This window comes from Natator depressus, chromosome 2 (genome assembly GCF_965152275.1).
Source record: "Natator depressus isolate rNatDep1 chromosome 2, rNatDep2.hap1, whole genome shotgun sequence".
Lineage (NCBI taxonomy): Eukaryota > Metazoa > Chordata > Testudines > Cheloniidae > Natator > Natator depressus.
Genome location: NC_134235.1, coordinates 81050778 through 81069624, shown reverse-complemented (window position 1 = coordinate 81069624; position 18847 = coordinate 81050778). Strand labels below are relative to the sequence as shown.

Genomic DNA, 18847 nt, shown 5'->3' with positions numbered 1-18847 from the left:
GTACAAAACGTGGAGTAGACTAAGAACATCAGCAACCCTCAAATTAGCAATTAAATGCGTGGCCATCTAGTCCCTTTTGTATTACAATATCATTGGTATCCATGTAAAAGTAGACTGTCAGCATTTCCTGAGGCAAAGAATTTCAAATGCTATTAGTTTCTAGAGAAGAGCCATTGTATATTTAAGTTTTGTTTTTAAAAAAGTTTCCAAAGGTACCATTTTTCCCATTACTGCTTATTCTAATTTTTGTGATGTGCTTTTATGTACTTCTACAATACAGATGTATCTTTTCCCCAAGTATCTTCTCTCTCTAGCCTCTTCTGGGTTAAGTTTTTCATTTTTGTTATCCCTTATGTGTGAAATCCCCTCCCCACTATGAGTTACTAAATCACTACTGCTCTTTAGACCTTAAAATCCTTAGGATACGTTGTTTCAAATTCAATGCTGAAGAATTGATCAACTAAACTCTTCTTTTTAGAAGCTGCTGCTGAAGCTCCAGAGTCAGTCTGCAAAACAGGTTCTTATTATAATTTTAAGTAGCAAACAAAAACACCATCTCTTCCATGCAGACAACAATTAAGTACTTTTAAAAGATAGTTCATGAATGCCTATTCATTCAAAAAGAACACATACCTATGGTTACATAAGAAAACTGGGTATGTTGAAATTTCATCTGCTTAGTCTGATAGGGAGACTATCAGAGTGAAAAAGATTTAGACTAGACACCAACATTAGCATTTAATTACTGTGAAAGCAGTCTCTTTAGACGATAATACTGGCAAGAAACAGCAAATGTCTATTAAAAACAGCACCACTTTATTTTTCACTGAAAGGTAGAGTTCTCTATAATACTTTTTAAACTATAAACAAAACTGTTTTATCACTGATCTTTGTAAACCAAGACACTCCACAAAGTATTTTTTTTAAAGCTACACTTGTAGGGAAGTTTCACCCTTACCCTGGAGGAAATAAAGTTCTCAGTGAATTAACTAAGCTAATCCTGTTTGCTGCAGCATTCCTGCTGACATCCTTCTCTGAATCCCAAAGCACGATAATGCTTTTCAGAAACAGCCAACATCATATAAAATTAATAGAATGTTAGGGCGACTGGACTCACATAAGCACGGATCTTGTGGTCTTCCACACTGGCTTATGTAGGGCCAACATGGAGACTCCTTCCATAGCATAGGCACCCCAATGTGCGATTTAAGTGGCATGGAAGGCCTTGCACTGGCTCTCAACATCATGAGGCAATTTCATTTATTGGACTATAAATATAACCTAGGGAGAACTTGGTAGTGCTCCAACCTAATGAAATTTGTTCAACTATTTATTGATGTACCCACCCAATAAGAATATAAGTCATGAATACTGTATTATTAGCCTCATCTATAGTCAGAATCACAGAATAATACAAGATGATGTCTATTACCTCCATAAGAGCATCACCTTCTATTCCTTCCAGCTTTTGCTGTAGTACCCTCATCATTTGTACCCAGCATTCATTGGCATCCTATGAAAAAACAGAATATTGAAATTTGACTAGATACCAGTAATTGGCATTTATGATTTTAGGTATGTACTCTTATGAAACTATCATCAATCCCCTGATAACAACATGAAATTTGTAATCTGACAATTCATTAACTATGAACTTATTGCCATCCCAAAAATACTCATTTTGCTGAGCTGGTGTTTGACTCTTCATGCAAATTTTTTTCTACACCCTACAAAAAAACATCTAGCTTTTGGGATACAAAAGGCTACAGAATAATATTTGGACTTCAGTAGCTAGAAGTAGTAATTTTCTGTTGAGTTAATGTTTTGCAACTGTATTCTATGACAGAATAAGTTATTTGATAAATACATCTTTTCCAGAAATGTATTCCTTGGACACTGTATAATATATTGGAAGATAAGTGAAAGTCTTTACCTGTTGGAGATATTGGCCTTGATCACCTTTCTCTGCAAATTGTGGGAAGGCCATGTGTAAAAACTGCAGGAGAATGATGGGTGGGATGCTGGAGGACGTTTTATCCATGGAATCAAACAAATCTCTAAGAGCTTAAAAATAAAGCAAGTGAGTTTTGAAAATAAAAAAATTAAATGTAAAAAAATCCACTTAAAAATACTACAGCAAACTAGTAGTTAAAATGAACAGCAAGAAGGCAACAATATCCAAAGGGAACACTTATTTAACAGTGTCAAATTAGAACTTTTCACCAAAGGGCCCAGTTGTTTCACAGTAGGTACAATAGATGCAAAATGTGCCTGCAAACATGATTACGCAGGCATAGCAAATGACCCAGATATGAAAGATAGGCACATAGTGCCTTGCCCTTTGATGCCACTTGAAGCTGGCTCCTCACTAACAGTCCACAAATAGAAATGTCATTCACCAAAAACTATTTAACACACTCCTGAAGCACAATGTTTTTGTAACATGTCTATACCTAAAAACAAAGGTGTTCAGGTTAAGATCCACTTTCTATAACTGAAAGCCACAGTGACTTAAGTGTCACTTATTGCTGATAGCACCAAATCTAAACTTGATTTTTCCACACTTAAAATTCTTCAGAGAATACTTAAACAAACTTCGCACCCAGGAAAAGCAAGTCAATGTACACTAGTGCAGAAAGTTCAAAGCTATTTGCAGTGTAGTGGATGATGCTGATTAAGAATATGTTGAGTGGCAACATACACACACACCCCCTTTCCCCCCATTCCTAGCTGCATATATGAATCTTATTTCTAAAAATGTATCCATTATACAGAACTTCAAGTTTCCAAACGCTTTACAGACACTGACTGCTGCTCACAACAGCCTGTGAGGTATGCTTTACAGGTAAGGAGACTGAGGCATGAAGCTTTTATACCAATGGATATAGCTAATGTTATTTTATAACAAAAAGAACTAAGTTTTATGGCCAGTTTCTTCCTGTCCCTGTGATCCAACATCTCAAACACTGACTCCAAGAGGCATTATCTCAATATGACACAGGCATTAAAAAATGCGTGTGTGTCATGCAGGAGCTCCTGACCAGCCCAGCACCAACGAGTTAACTAAGGATTTACTTATCAATGTATTAGACTCCTCAGAAGCAACGTTGTCACCTCAAAAGAAAATAATAAGGGACACAAAGTAGAGGCAGTGAGAGGGGAAGGGGCAGGCATGGTTGTATAGAGTAACCATTGAACTTACCACCCCAAAATTCGATCAGCAGGCATACCCACAAACTGGACCTTTCCTTCTTATTTTGTTTTGTTTTTCCTTAAATGGACTGGTAGAAATCCCAGTGTGCTGGCCCAGCATCTTAGTGGGGCAATGAAATAGAGTAAAAAAAGAAAACAAAGTGGACAAGTAGTACCCTTGTTCAAATGTAAAGGGTCTAACTAGAGTTCTAGTTAGAGCTCAGAGATACTGGGCCTTTGTGAGCTCCTGCTACCCAGACCACCATCACCACCACCAAAATAAAATGTTACTTTCCCTTTGGAGATTAAATATATGATGCTATTATGAAGTTTAGGGTAAGGATTATGGCATATTGAGGATAGCAGTCAATATTACTCCAGTGGTGTTGCAAGACCAATAACATCTATTGAATGTAGTGTCACTGGCATGGTGAGTTCCAGAAGTACAGTTATAACCTACTATTAAGTGAAAAACAAGAACTTTCCACTCAAATGTTTACATGGGAAGTGTTCACCTCAAATGATGGAGAGGAGTGCTTTACAAAGTCCCAATTACTTTAAACCACACTTAAGAAATAAGGGCTAATGCTTTACATTTAAGGCTAGATTGTGCCTAGTTTCAGGTGGGTAACCCACACTACTCCAAATATACCTTTGTTGGAGTAAGTTTTGGAAGGTGCAGAAAAGTATGCTAGATTAGTCTAGTCCTTAGAAGTACATTAGGTGGTAAAGGTTAAAATGAACCCCTCAGTGCTCTGGAGTTCGAAGTACATTAGGTGGTAAAGGTTAAAATGAACCCCTCAGTGCTCTGGAGTTCCCAAGGCATAAACTCCAAAGAAAAACACACATTAAAGACTTGCAATAACAATCCTGGACTCCAGCTGGTTACATAATAGCAAAAACACTCTGTTCTAATCCAAATACCGACCTGCAGTAATATACTGAGCAGAGGCCATTTCTCCTGAAGCTCTCAAGGCACCGGCATACCTAAAAGAGATTCAGATAATTTGCATGCAATTAAAATAAATCATAAAATAAATTTTTAAAAACAAACACCAGGTTTTTAATTCACAGAAGAGGGGAGTGGATAAAATGGTCAGACAGACATTTAAAAACATTCTGAAAAAGGGTTCTGGGTAGATTCACTGAACTTGATGTAATCCAAGTATTTACCGCCTGGCAGCATACATCCTCTAGTGCTTTGACACCCACCCCAAACCATCATTTCTACTATAATCACGCTGAAGCAAAGGAAAGGCTGGCATCCCTCAAATCACTTTTGCTTAAGAGTAAATGAAAAAAAAATCTTATTAAAAATTTGATTACTTTAATTCTATGTGATTTTGCATACACTACTTCCATTTAATTCTGTCCCCCCCTTCTCTTCCTGTTTCTTGGAAGAGGAGCCTTTCCTTGCTTAGCACATGAAAAGTAAGGCTGAACACTTGTCTAACCACAGGTTTCTACTGCTTCACATGGGAGCAACAGCTACCTCCTAAAATGATTTGAGTCAAGGTGGGGAGGAATAGTCACACTCAGTGGTAAAAGCAGATCAAAGCTGAGGGGAGATCACTAGTTCTGGTAGCTATTGTCACACATCTCCCTCTTATGAAACAATGCAGTGTGGCAAGGGGAAGGGAAGGGGAACAAGAGAGTAAGTAACCAAAAGGAGTTCATGTCCCCAAGCAGGTTCCCAGCCAGCTGGGGGGGGGGGGGGGGGGGGGAGCGTGCACCGAGAGTATGGAACAAAATGGGGCACATTTCTGGTGTGTCCAATCGTGATTTCTACCAAGGAGGAGAATGTATTTTAGAAAAGCACAGGAAAGGCGGAGCACATGCAGGAGTTACTCCTTAGAAATTTCTGAAATGTCGAATGCAACTTCCTCCATCTTATGAGATTAAGATATTTAGAGTCATTGTGGAGAGTTCTCTGAAAACTTCCGCTCAACGTGCAGTGTTTGAAAAGGCTAACAGTATGTTAGGAACTATAGGAAAAGGATAGAAAAGAAGACAGAAAATATCATAATGCTACTATAAACCATGGTGTGCCCACAACTTGAATAGCATGTCCAGTTCTGGTCACCCCATCTCAAAAAGTATTTAGAAGAACTGGAAAAAGTTCAGAGAAAGGCAAAGATGATCAAGGGTATGGAATGACTTCTATGAGGAGAGATACAATTCAAAAAATAGGGGTCACCCAATGAAATTAATAGGCAGCAGGTTCAATACAGACAAAAGGAAGGACTTTTTCCACACAATGTGCAACTAACCTGTGGAGATCATTGCCATGAGATGTTGTGATAGCCAAAAGTATAACTGGGTTAAAAAAATAACTAGATAAATTCACGGAGGATAGGTCCATCAATGGCTATTAGCCAAGATGATCAGCAACTGAAACCCATGATTGAGGCAACCCTAAACCTCTGACTACCAGAAGCTGGGAGAGCAAGACAAGGATGGATCACTTGATAACTGCCCTGTCCTGTACATTGCGCCTGAAGCTCTGGTATGGGCCACTGCTGGAGACAGGATACTTGGCAAGATGGACCATGGTCTGACCCAGTATAGTAGTTCTTATGCTCTTAAGATAAAGTCTGAATAAAATTTATAGAGCTGGTGGGCATCCCTTCTTCCTTGCTCCACTTAGAGAGAAGTAATGGATGGAACAGATCTTTCTTTAAGAAAAGAAGGAGTAGGTCAGATACATATTTTCCGCCAGGTGATGCTGCTGCTTCACTCACTGCTGGGCAAGAATGGGAGCCTCTCCTGCTACTCCTATATCAGATTCCTCTTCCTAATGAGCCCTTACTTTAGTAAATAGGGTCCTCCAAGATAGGAAGAGGGATCTGTGATTCTCTTACTTCAACCTTGGACCTGGCTTCCACAAAAATTCATGTCAGGGAGGACCAGGGACAGTATTCCTTTCATCAGAAAGCGGTACATCAACCATGAGAAGCTAAAGAGGGATGACGCTCCTGGAGACCTCAATAGGATAGCTGATGTGAAGTGAAACCAGAACACTAAGCTTGCCTAGCTGAGCTAACAGCTTTACTTTCCTCCTCACTATCCTTTTGTGCTGTCATCAAGAGAGAAGAGAAAGGGCGAGTCCTGCTAACACCATTCAAAGTAGTGGATTTGGTTTTTCCCAGGGCTGGTTTCCCAGAAGATAGAATACTGCCCCTTTTATTGTATCCTCCTAGTTTTATAGGATATATCTTGACACAACCCATGGGATATTTAAGATACTAAATACAGCTCTAAAACGAAGTGTGAAAAAGATTTCCTGACTGAAATTAAGATTTATGGGATTTCCCACACAGATTATTTCTGAACAGTTTTCCAGTGTACTTAAATGTGTAAATTTTACAGCCTAGAAACAGCTATCAAAATTGTTACAAGGCAACGTTTATGCCAGACTCATTACTTTAACAGTCAAATCTTAATTATTTAATAGAATGGAAGGCAATTAATTTGAATAAGTATCTGGATAATCAGTATTACTGTACCTGTTACTCCTGGGGGAATTCTGCACCACTGTGTGGGTGCAGAACTCATGTCCCCAGCAGATTTCTTTGCTTCCCTGCAGAAAAATGACTCTGACAGGGAATCAAAGGGAAGCTGCAAGAGCAGTCAAGTGCCACTCCCCAGCAGCTCAGGCGCATCCTTTCGGGCACCTGGGGCAGCCAACGGTGAGCTAAATTACTGTGCAAGGGGGTGGGAGGGTTTGGGGACTCCCCAGGTGGTGCATGGTCAGACCCACCCCCTGTCCACCCAACCCCCATGCATGCAGACCCCTCCCCCGATACTCAGATTCCCCCCCCCCCCCCCCATCTTCCTCTACCCAAGTCTCAACCCCACCCCGCACTTGGACCTCCCCAGCCCCACCTGGTGGCTCCTACCCTGCTATGGGCTCAGCCTGCAGTCCCATCTGGGATGGGGAGGAGCACACTTTCCCTGCACGGGGTAGCTGCGGCTGAGGCCGGGTCAGACCCACCCCCAGAAAACTCCCCCAGCTGCAGGAAGTTCTGCATCCCTCCTCAGCTGCATGGGAAGGGGTCACTGTACAGGTAGCTGCTTCCCTGTTCATCCGGAAGCCCCCATTCCCAGACCTCCACACCGAGCCTCACACCCCCTTCCCCCCCTGCATCTGTAACCCCCAGCGAGCTCCTCCCCCTACATCCAGACCCAACAGTGCACCCAGACCACCTCCCCACCAAGCCCCACCCCCTGATGAGCCCCCGCATTTGAACCCATACCCCAAACCCCACTCCCTGTTCACCTGGACCCCCACTGCACTGAGCCCCAACCAGCTGCATCCGGACCACCACCCCACCAAGCCCTGCTCCCCCAGCACCCAAACCCCCGCCACACCCAGACCTCCCCACCCCCACTGAGCCCCAACCGCCTTCACCTGGACCCACTGCAGTCCAATTGCAGCTGTAACCCCACCTCCCATCACATCCAGACCCCCCCTGAGCTTCCTGCACCCAAACTGCCCCACCCAGAACCCTCTCAACCCCACACCTCAATCCCTTCAATAATAAGCTCCTCCATACTTAGATCCTGCTGGGCTAAGCCTGCCTACCCACAGTTGGTACAGAGGGGCAGGGCCCTGGGGTGTTTCTGAGGTAGGCCCAGCCCTCGTGCTGTTTCAGGCTTAGGTACAGCCTCACCGCAGAATCCATATCCCGGGATTGGGGGTGAGGGGGGCGACCTGAAGGGTGATCTCCCATCTCCGTGCAGCCATTGGCCTGTGCTCCCCACTGCCATGCTGGAGCCGCCACATTTTTTTATTGACAAATAAAATTTGTTGGATGTTTTTTGGCACAGAATTCACTCAGGAGTACTGGGGAAACCAAGTCAAGTACAGAGGTGTCAAGAGTTTTGATCATTCTACATGAGAAGTAATTCTGCCTAAATAACCACTATTCCCACAATTCTTGAATGTTAAAGACCTCTCATATTGTGTGCCTGTTGGCTCTCTCACTGGAATTCTCCAAAGGTAAGTCTGGAAGAACAGATTTATCTATCTTGCTGACCCTCAAGACGGTAGAAAAATCCTTCATGCATTACTCACAATTAAATCTGTGTAGAAATTGGTTGTTTCCAGACCTCAATCCAGAGGAGTCAGGAAAATTAGGAAGTACCAAGTGTACAAAAAAAATGCTTGTGGATTTCTAAAACTAAATCGTCCACTGTGTTGCCAACAAAATGTAACATACTGAACATCACAAGCTACATAATCTGTAATTGGACAGTTTGCAAACAAACTAGTGGACAGAGTTATGGAAAAGTGTTTTTTGCAAAGGAATAGGACTGTTTCTTAAGTTAACTGCATAACACAGGTTTTTAGTTTTTTGTTGTGTGGGTTTTTTTTTTTTTTTTAAAAGGAGAGATCATAATACTTTAGACGAAAACAGAATATACGTTAATCCCAAAAGAGTAGATGATCAAAGTTCACAAAACTGTTTAGGCAGGTTGCTGAAGTCTTATTTGCAGTAGACTGCATCAGAATTTGGATGTTAACTTTTTTAGTGAGACAATCAATTCTGTATTAAAAATATTTTAGCTCCTATAAATATGCAGCTGCTTTGACTTCTTAGTAAGGACAAAGATGTAACCAACACAATGATTCTATTAGTCTGTAGCTCTGTTAAAATGACAGTTTTACACAGACACTTCATAATCCAAAGAAAACAATTTTCATCTTAGTACTTTTGTACTGAACCCTACCTCTTAAGGGCCTCTTTCAGTTCTGGCACAGAGCGGATACACTGAACTGTAGCATTCATGTAACAAGTGTTGCCAAGATTTGTCAAACCACATGGTAACTCCATCTGCCAAAGAAATATACATGGTGCTTGAAGATTTGAGACATTTGAAATTATTTTGGTATACACACTGTAACTCAAACAGTAGCTTGTTAAGACAAATCTGAAATTAAAAGAAACCTGATCAACCACCATGTTACATCAAATTTTATCTAACAGATCTATTAATTCAAATTTATTTTTATAAAAAGTGTATTTATTTTTAGTTCTATTACCTTGTTAGTTTGAAGTATTTTACCTTTTAGTGCACTTTATTGCTTTTAAAAACATTAAAGAGTGCTTCATTTTTGTGTACCTTTTGGTATAGTGAACAGAATGAAATTTAGAGGGCAAATCTCCTAAAAGACAGACATTTACAGAGGTTCCAATTATAATCAAATTCAAACTTTAAAATATCTTTTATCCTGCTGATTGCCTTGATAATCTTGCATACGTGTTTTTAAGGATAGTTGTAATATAATCAAATCAATGTTAAAACGTTGTCTATGTTCTCAGCAGAACTCTGAGAAGTAATGAAATCCATAGTTAAATTGTTAATATTGCTTTTGCTTTATCACTAGTTTACAGGGAGGACTTAAAAAGAGTTTTTTGAATTTCTGAGGTCCTGAAGTTTACATTTTAAAAATATTGCTCTAACGTCTTAAAAGAAGAAAATGGTCATACTAATGTAATAACTGGACCATAACAATTTCAGGAACCATTAGAAATAATTACAAAATATCAACATATTTGTGCAACACTTATTTAATATAAAGTGAGCCAGATATCAGGAAAAATTCATTTGTACAAAATGAGTCAATTACACATTTGGATAAATTCTTGGGAAAAAGCATTAATCTAGCTACACAATCTGTGTTAATGTGTCTGTTAAAAAAACAGCAGCACTGAGTATAGGCATATTTGAAATTCAGAGACATAAAATTTGGTAAGAGAAAAAGTAACATGTAAAGTCCTTCAAATTTTATCCAAGATTGATGTCTCCTTATTCACCTCTATTATTTATAGTTAGTCTAAGTGACTGGATAGCTCTAGTCTCATAGGTTTATATAATTTAAATATCAATTATTTTCCTCTTAGACCATAGGCGGATCTTACGTAAGTATTAAAATACATATCAGTCCTAAATTATAAAGCCATCATCATATGGATATTTATAATTGTGCAGTAGCCAGTGTTCAAAAGTCACCATGGCTGTTTTATGTTAATTAAAAAAATACCATAAGAGCTCCTAGATCAGACTAAGGACAAACAAAACTATTCAAGTTATTAAAAAAAATACATCCCAAACTAGGGAAACTTTTGTTTTCAAACATTAAGTCAATTTCCCCCCCACCCAGATCCTTCTCTCACAAAGAAGATTTCTTCTACTCCAACAGTTTAAAAAAGGAGTTTCAAATTTTCAACTAGGAACCAATGTTCACAAAAAGGAGACTAGGATATTTTCAGGGTGCACTACTGTAAATATAGAAAAGCCACCAAATAATTTGACACTACTAGCAGTCTTTGTTCAAGAGAAGCCCAGGATCAAAAACACAAGGACGATACAAGTCTGGCTTCAGATGCCTCTCCAGGGACACATCTGGGAAGTTTGTACTATGGTAGAACCTGAAAGTTACGAACACCTTGGGAATGGAGGTTGTTCATAACTGAACCAAATGTTATGGTTGTTTTTTAAAAGTTTACAATTGAACATTGACTTAATATAGCTTTGAAACTTTACCGTGCAGAAGAAAAATGCTGCTTTCCTTTTTTTTTTTTTTTTTTTTTAAAAAAAGAGGTTTACATTTAACAGAGTATTGTATTGGCTTATTTTTCCTCTGGTGCTGCTGCCTGATTGTGTACTTCTGGTTCCAAATGAGTGTGTGTGGTTGACTGGTCAGTTCGTAACTCTGGTGTTCATAACTGAGGTTCTACTGTATGCCTACCCCACAATAAGGTTGGTTCAAGCCAAATGATATTAGTTAAATGAGCTATAATTTAAAATACACTTTTTACCGTTTCCTCCAAAGTCACATTACATTGTCAACACCTTCAGGTTTGTTAGATACTAGAAATAACTAAATATGCTATAGTTGAAGATCCACTTTTAAATAAACATTATAAATACACTGAAAAGTGCAGTTATCCAAAACATAACAGGAATCTGAGGTACAAAATATGCTTACAGCTGAGGCTAACTGCTCCTCTGTCATGTCTTCTACAAAGACAGGTCGAGCTACCGGTTCCTCAGGGAGTGCCTCTGCAGAGCCCATCATTAATAAGGTCATCCCCTGTAAACACAGCAAATACAATCAGACACATTAAGGAACATCCATAAAATACAAGTGCAAGAAAGGTAGAAATCTGCATACCTCTAAAATTTAGTAATTTCAGATATCTCCTATTGGAGATAAACAGCTCTCTCTTACAATGTCTATTTGATACTGTATTATTGTTTCTAAAGACAAAGCTAACCAATGAAAAAAAATGAAGTGAATCTACCACCTTATTCTTTTATATTTATATTGAATTACTGAATCACCCTTCCTTCATGAAAACTAAGAAAAGGCTTTTAGTTCATTAATCTCTAAACAGTACTACCAACTTCATAATTAAGTAGAAAATGCACAATAGAAATAATTTCTTAGTATTTTTATGCAAGTTTCCATTTGGCCTGGACGCTATGTCAGTCAGTAGCCAAGATCTTTCTACTAAACAGCTTTAATTGACATCAGGTTCCAATTATGACTAAAAAATTAATGAACCACAGAATATCTTTAAATGAAAACTCCCTCCGTTTTTGACCCTTTCAAGTCAAAAGTCTTTCATACTCCAGTACTATACAAGGGAAACTACTTTATCCTCCTTTTCTCTGATCTTGGGCTTCAAGAAGTTAGGAGCCAGAACTATGTTCAGATTTGAAAGGGTAAAATAAAGTTTACTAGAATCTCCACGTGTGTGCGCAAAAGTTGCTAATTATTCAAGTTCAGACTACTCTGAATAGAAAGAAATTCACCCTTCTTTGGCTAAGGATTTGGGGGACCTTGAGAGGGATTTTGTTGAATTTACTACCATGAAAGCTGGTTTGTGGGTTTTGGACCTGTGTGTTCTCTTGGGATGGGTATACTAAGAGGAGGGGAACGAGGGAGATGCCACCTCTGAGGACAGGGGGACTATTTGAGGAAGTGAGAAATATTTGATCTAGGGTGGCCAATATGGCATAGGTATGAGGGAAAAATGGGTTGGGGATGCTCCACAGTACTGCCCAGAGAACAAGAGGTGGACAGTCCAGGGAGAAAGGTACTGGTGCTATGACCCTTCCTGGGCCAGTATGTGCAAAAGGAACTTGCCATCGTGACAACCTGGGTGGCTCCACACCATAGACATTTCCTTCCCCTTTGACCAACAGGTCAGTGTTTGAAAGTATGACGCTGGTGGTGAAAGGGATATATCAAAAAATGAGTAATAAGTACCCAAAGACTCACCCCAAGTAGTATAAATTCCTTAAAATATCCCAAAGTGTGGTTAGATTATTGGAGGAAGACTATCAGCACCTGGTACACAGTGCGAGACCAGAATTTTACCTATCTAGCCCTCAGCACAATAGTATGTGAGTGCCTTTGCCACAGCTCTTTGATCCTCTGCACCACCCTGCTGATACTGCATAATAAGTGAAATACCCCCAGGCTAGGGGAATCAAGCAACCTTCCCCTGTCTGTTCATTAGAGATCCCTTCCCTACCAGACTACTGCTGAACCTCAGGCTATGGCCACACTGGCACTTTATGGCGCTGCAACGTTCTCGCTCAGGTGTGTGAAAAAACACATCCCTGAGCGCAGCAAGTTACAGCACTGTAAAGCGCCAGTGTAAACAGTGCCCCAGTGCTCCCAGCGCTGGCGCGTGACCACACTTACACTTCAAAGCACTCCTGCGGCAGCGCTTTGAAGTTTCAAATGTAGCCATGCCCTAAGAGAAAAGAACTACCAAGTTCCTGCAAGAAAGAAAAGAACCATCAGGGAGAGCTCAGGAGCAACCTCTGCCTTTCGCTGGTCAGGCAGAATATCAGATAAACAACATGGATATGTTGAGTAAAAAAGTGCTAACAACAACAACAACAAAATCATAAGAATCTCTTGCATTACCCCAGGGATTGGAAAAATAGCAGATAAGCCTCATCATTGAGGCTGGTGAAAGTAGTACAGACCCTATACTGGAGAAACTATCCTAGGAGAGCAATAGAGTGAGTAGTAGCTATCAGTGTAAAATGCAATAAAAAATTCTCAAAGTATCAGGAAGACAGTGTCATTTCCCCACAGGTCCTAGCTCACAAAGTTCTCTCACCATATTCCCAGAGAACAAATGTTAGAAGACCCAGTGTGGAGATTTTTAAAAATATGCTTGGGTAAGACAACTACATCCTAAAATCGTTATTTAGTCTAAAAGCAGAAAATCTAAAAGCCACTGTGGTTACAAAACAAAGCCTATGACAATTCTGATTACTGTATCTCTCATTATTCACAATAGCGTTCCTATTTTTTCCTGAAAGTCATAAGACTATCACCCCACTTATGATGGAAGTAATGAGAGACTCTTAAAAAGACCATCACTATAATAAAACGGACAAGTTTTAAGCCGTTTACCAATATGCAAGTGAATTTCTGAGGATACTTACGTTCTTGATTTTGATGTTGCCCCACTCATCATCCTATGTTTGAAGGGAAAAAAAGGATTGTGTTATTGTCTTACAGTAGAAGACACTTTAGAAGACTCAAAAGGCTAACTGATACTTTCACCAATATTAGTCATTTGTCTCTGAACAGCACATTATAGCAGTGTTAACACTTTATTTGGTTAGTCTCTAAGGTGCCACAAGTACTCCTTTTCTTTTTGCGAACACTTTACTAGAGACTATTCTTTTTCCAATCTTGTGTCAATCTAAACTAAAAACAGCAAGGTACTCTTTTCTAGATGGCTCTTGATAGTTTTACAACTAGTCAGCTCAAGTATCTGTTTCAGAAGGAAGGGAAAAAAGGCAAATTGACCAAATTAAGTCATATTGGCATAAAAAGCGTATGGCAGTGATACACTGTCTGTTCTGGATTGTTTTCACTGTCCTGCAGTGCAGAAACAAACTAAAATTCTTAACCGAGCAGAAAGTACTGTTCAAGTTCTGTTAATTTCTTAACGAAAATACCAAGAGACTATCTTTGTACAAAGGGGTGGGGAAAAGTTTTGAAATACTGGTTTGTGTTTCAGAGTAGCAGCCGTGTTAGTCTGTATCTGCAAAAAGAATAGGAGTACTTGTGGCACCTTAGAGACTAACAAATTTATCTGAGCATAAGCTTTCGTGAGCTACAGCTCACTTCATCGGATGCATGTAGCGGAAAATACAGTGGGGAGATTTTATACACAAAGAACATGAAACAATGGGTGTTACCATTCACACTGTAACAAGAATGATCAGGTAAGGTGAGCTATTACTGGGGGGGGAGACCATGGGGGGGGGGGGGAAGAGATGGACACACCTCCCCCTGCTGTTCCTCACAGGTTCTTGTCAACTGCTGGAAATGGCCCACCTTGATTATCACTACAAAAGGTTCCCCTCCCGCCCCCAGCTCTCCTGCTGGTAATAGCTCAAATAACTCGTTACAGTGTGTATGGTAACACCCATTGTTTCATGTTCTCTGTGTATAAAATCTCCCCACTGTATTTTCTACTACATGCATCCGATGAAGTGAGCTGTAGCTCACAAAAGCTTATGCTCAAATAAATTTGTTACTCTCTAAGGTGCCACAAGCACTCCTTTTGGTTTGTGTTGACCACCAATTAATCAACCTGTATTTTGCAAAACATTTTCCAGTAACAAGCAACAGACCTACAGCATCAACACATCATACTATGCGTTTTTTGAACTGTTCATGGTCACATTTATAAATTTGTAACATATATTCTTACTGTTGATTAAACATTAAACAGAATTAGACAAATAAAAGGAAGTTATTGGTGATTTCTACCTTTAGAGCTCCTCCTTTCACCACAACTTTCTGTCTGTCTGGCTGAACTCCAGTCAATGCGAAAAGCTGAGCCTTGAACACCATTGGAGGTTCATCAGTATTCAACTCTACACCATCAAATTTCTCTTTCCCCCATTTTACGTTCACTGCAAAAACAATGCGTTACACATGTGGATCATTCTCTTCCACATGAGCTTATTTAGTTTCTAGAATTAACTATGAGTATATAATATTTTACCAAAGACTGACCTTGGGCTCCCCACCATATGTTCAGTTTCAGGTTGGCTATCAACAAGTTTGAAAAAATTATTCAAGATTCATGTTTTCACTATAAAACCAAGCAAAACTATTTCTCTGTCCAATCTTAAGAAGTCATTAGAAAGTTAATTCCCCCAATCTATGGACCATGCTGATTGCAACTATTATCAATCATGGGTCAGTTATTATAATTCTGTGTGGGATAACCCTATGTTCTTCCAAAACAAAACTAATACTTCTGGTGGCAAAGGTTATTTACATGAAAATGCATATGCACGTCAAATATGTACCCAGACAAACTATTTTGCTCTATCTAGCCCCAGTTACACCACAACCATTGTTCAATGCCTTACTGCTGGTACAGTACAGTCACAAAATGATTTTAGCTCAGTGTAGTTGGACATAATAGGAATGTCCTGCAGCTCCAGTCAATTACATATTGACTCCTTAGCAGCAGAGCTGGAATCCATGCATGGCAATAGCAACTGTTGCTAAACTAATCTATCAATGACCATGGCAGAGAAAAAGCATGGTTTTCCAGCAGTGTTGCAAATCTTCAGCCAGTGGGTTACATCAAATGCTGTTGTATATTTCTAAAAGTTATTTCAAAATGTTACTGCTTCATTGAAAACACTGAAACACAGCATAGCTTATAATGAGGCTACACTATCAGGCAAATTTATAATAGCCAAAACAATTTTGCTATCAGTTATGGCAGTATGTTTGTCCCTGTCAAACCAGCAAGTTAGGGTTTTTCCAATATAGGATAAAGCAGCTGTGATTTAATAAAGGATCTTCCATCATTTATACATGGGGTGACCAGATGTCCCGATTTTATAGGGACAGTCCCGATTTTTGGTTCTTTTTCTTATATAGGCTCCTATTACCCCGCATCCCCTGTCCCAATTTTTCACACTTGCTGTCAGGTCATCCTATAGGTCCAGGATAGCAGACTATGGGAAAATGACTAGGGGGTGATTTTAAACAATTTTTTCCACACAGAATCTGTAAAAAGAGCATGATTTGCCTGTCCTTCTCCATTTTTTCTATACATTTGTGATTTGTTTTTTGCCATGAAGCCATGACTTCTCCCATTTGTTTGTCATGACAAATAAGTAGCCTTAAGCAGGGCATTACAGTCAGTGTGTTCATTCTTGAAGAGTCAGTTTCCAATCATTTTTGCAATTTGTTCAAACAGAGAAGGTTTTGGAGTACAAAAAAATAGAGCTCTTATGTAAACCATGCTAATAATCAATTGCACGAGAATCCAATCTGAACATTAACTATACTGCAAAACAAACCTTATAATCTCGGACACAACTATCTTTAAAAACTTAGTATCCATAGAAATACACTGTACAAAGTTTTTCTGTGAGTTTAGATATCATAATAGAAATGTCCAGCATTTTCCAACATACAACTCATCAGCTAGTGCCCAATATCAGTCCTGCTGATAAGGAAATAAAATAATTCAAGCAAAGATTATACAAACAACTAAAACAGAAGTCAGGCTATCTATTGAAAAAGCATTGGGGGGCTAGGGGGAGAGAAGTAATGATGCTTTGGCCATGCAGAATAGAAACAATGGATTGTTTAAATGAGTTTGAGAAGCCATATTCACCAACTCCAAACAAGGCCCCAATTTGCAAACCACAGTTCAGGTTGCAGGGAGATAGATAAATTCACAGTGCCATTTTAAGTTCACTGGCCAAGCACTGAAATGTTCTGACAGGCCTGGGAAGGCTGAACTGTGAAATGCACACACACCAGCAAAAACTCCCTGAAGAGAGCCACCAGAGAGTGGAAGTTTCCAGCTCTTACAGCTTTTGCCAGTAACTTTCCTTGGTGGAAACCGGGGTGGGTAGGATGAGATGCAATTGTGCTAAACTGCAACTTCTCTAGCATTAGCTAGAATACAGTGCAGCTAAAAAAAAAAAAGTACAGACTGATGGGCCTACATTAGGAAGAGTGAGTGTACAATTATTTATTGTTTTGGTGAACACCAGTGTGTTTCAACAAATAGGTAAAATCAGTACCAAAGGTTTTTAAATTCTCTGTATATATATACACACACACATACCCCCCCACAGCAGACACATGCACTGACACAGCAGACCGTTGCTCCAGTGCTTGCTTTTGTAGTGCACACCATGCCCCTCTCCCCAACCTCCAGGAGACGTTGATGAGCACAAAAGTAATACCTATAACATCAGACTCCTCTCTGGTGTTTACAGAATGCAGCAGACATTATTTGTTTGCATTTTTGACACTGTCCCACACGATACTCTCATCAGGAAAACGGGGACATGTGATTAGACGAGTTTACTATACAGTGGGGGCACATCTGGCTCAAAGCCTGATAGCTGCTGCTTGTCTACAATGGCTCACGCTGAGCCGAGAAGGTCTAGCAAGTAGGTCCCACGGGGGTGGGGGCCGCCCCTATCCGGGGTCCGCCCTCGGGGCATTTTCTGGCGCTGCGCGGCGCTATTAAATAATTGAGGCAACGACCCACCGGGAAGAGGCGGGAGCGCCCCACGCGGGGCCCGAGCTGCGTCCGTTGAGTCGCTCGGTAACTCCAGCGGCCCGGTCACCGCCCACGAGCCGCCCCCTCGTTAGGGAGCCTGCTCCGTGCTGCCCCGAAGGCGGGAGATCCCGAGCCCCCCAAGCGCGCCCGCGCGCGCACCCGGGGGAGGCCCAACGCCGGCCAGCGCGGAAGGGGCTCGGCTCACCTGAGAAGAGCGGCATGGCGGCGGGCGGGCGGCGTGTCCCGAAGCGGGGAGGAGGCGTCAGTCAGCGGGCAACGGCTCCGGCGCGTCCCACCCTCAGGGTCTCATTCAAACCGGCCCCTCACGATGACGCCGCAAGCGGAGCCCAGGCGCCGGAAACGGTGGGGGAAGCGGCGCGCGCAGCTCCGGAAGAGGCACCGGGGCTTCCCGTCACGTGGTCGTGCTCCCCGCTGCGGCGCCCGCCTGTGGCTTGGGAGCCGCCACGCCCCCCCGAACTCGGGCGCCGCTGCGGGTGGCTGCGCGCGCACTGCCGATCGGGCAGCGGCGGCCACGTTCCGCCTCCACGAGCCCAGTCCCCGAGGCCGGCTCAAAAATCACCGTATTCCCCCCACTTACGTCTCTGCGCTGCTACCTTGCAGGCAGGGGGCCACCTCCTGGCGTGCCAAGATCGGTCGGGTTCCTGGGCTCTTCTTTCCTGGGGTTCGATCGTTCGGGGGATTCTTAGCCTTTTCCTTAGAGCCGCAGCAGCTGGCGGCAAGCGATGGCACGGGAGTCCCAGCAGTCGCTCTTGCTAAGGCCAAGGACAGTTCCAGGGGGCAGAGTTACAGAGAACAACTTGAAAATGTAAAGCAAGTGCATGGAAAAGGCTCAGAACCAGCAGTAGGGTGACCAGATGTCCCCATTTTGGGCCTTTTTCGTATATGGGCTCCTATTTACCCCCCCAGCCCCTGTCCCGATTTTTCACGCTTGCTGTCTGGTCTCCTTAACCAGAAGGCAGAGAAAAAGAACCCCCCATTTATTGTTTTAAGAAAGCCTTATTGTAAAGGTAGAATATATGCTAAAGCTT

At 41.3% G+C, this 18847-nt stretch overlaps 1 protein-coding gene across 3 annotated transcripts in view; it reads right to left on the bottom strand.

Annotated features, from left to right (window-relative positions):
• The window catches only part of USP14 (ubiquitin specific peptidase 14), a 33605-nt gene extending 15412 nt beyond the window's left edge, over positions 1 to 18193 (bottom strand). For all 3 annotated transcript variants that reach the window (XR_012638083.1, XM_074944521.1, XM_074944522.1), the window contains exons 1-9: positions 18004 to 18193; positions 15017 to 15162; positions 13675 to 13707; positions 11189 to 11293; positions 8926 to 9029; positions 4121 to 4179; positions 1934 to 2064; positions 1433 to 1513; positions 427 to 506 (exon numbers count right to left, since the gene is read on the bottom strand). Coding sequence is in view for 2 of the 3 variants with exons in the window: in XM_074944521.1 (XP_074800622.1) it covers positions 427 to 506; positions 1433 to 1513; positions 1934 to 2064; positions 4121 to 4179; positions 8926 to 9029; positions 11189 to 11293; positions 13675 to 13707; positions 15017 to 15162; positions 18004 to 18019 (755 nt within the window). In the remaining variant the exon portion in view is untranslated. The remainder of the gene's footprint in view (positions 1 to 426; positions 507 to 1432; positions 1514 to 1933; positions 2065 to 4120; positions 4180 to 8925; positions 9030 to 11188; positions 11294 to 13674; positions 13708 to 15016; positions 15163 to 18003) is intronic.
• Between the last annotated feature and the right edge of the window lie 654 nt (positions 18194 to 18847).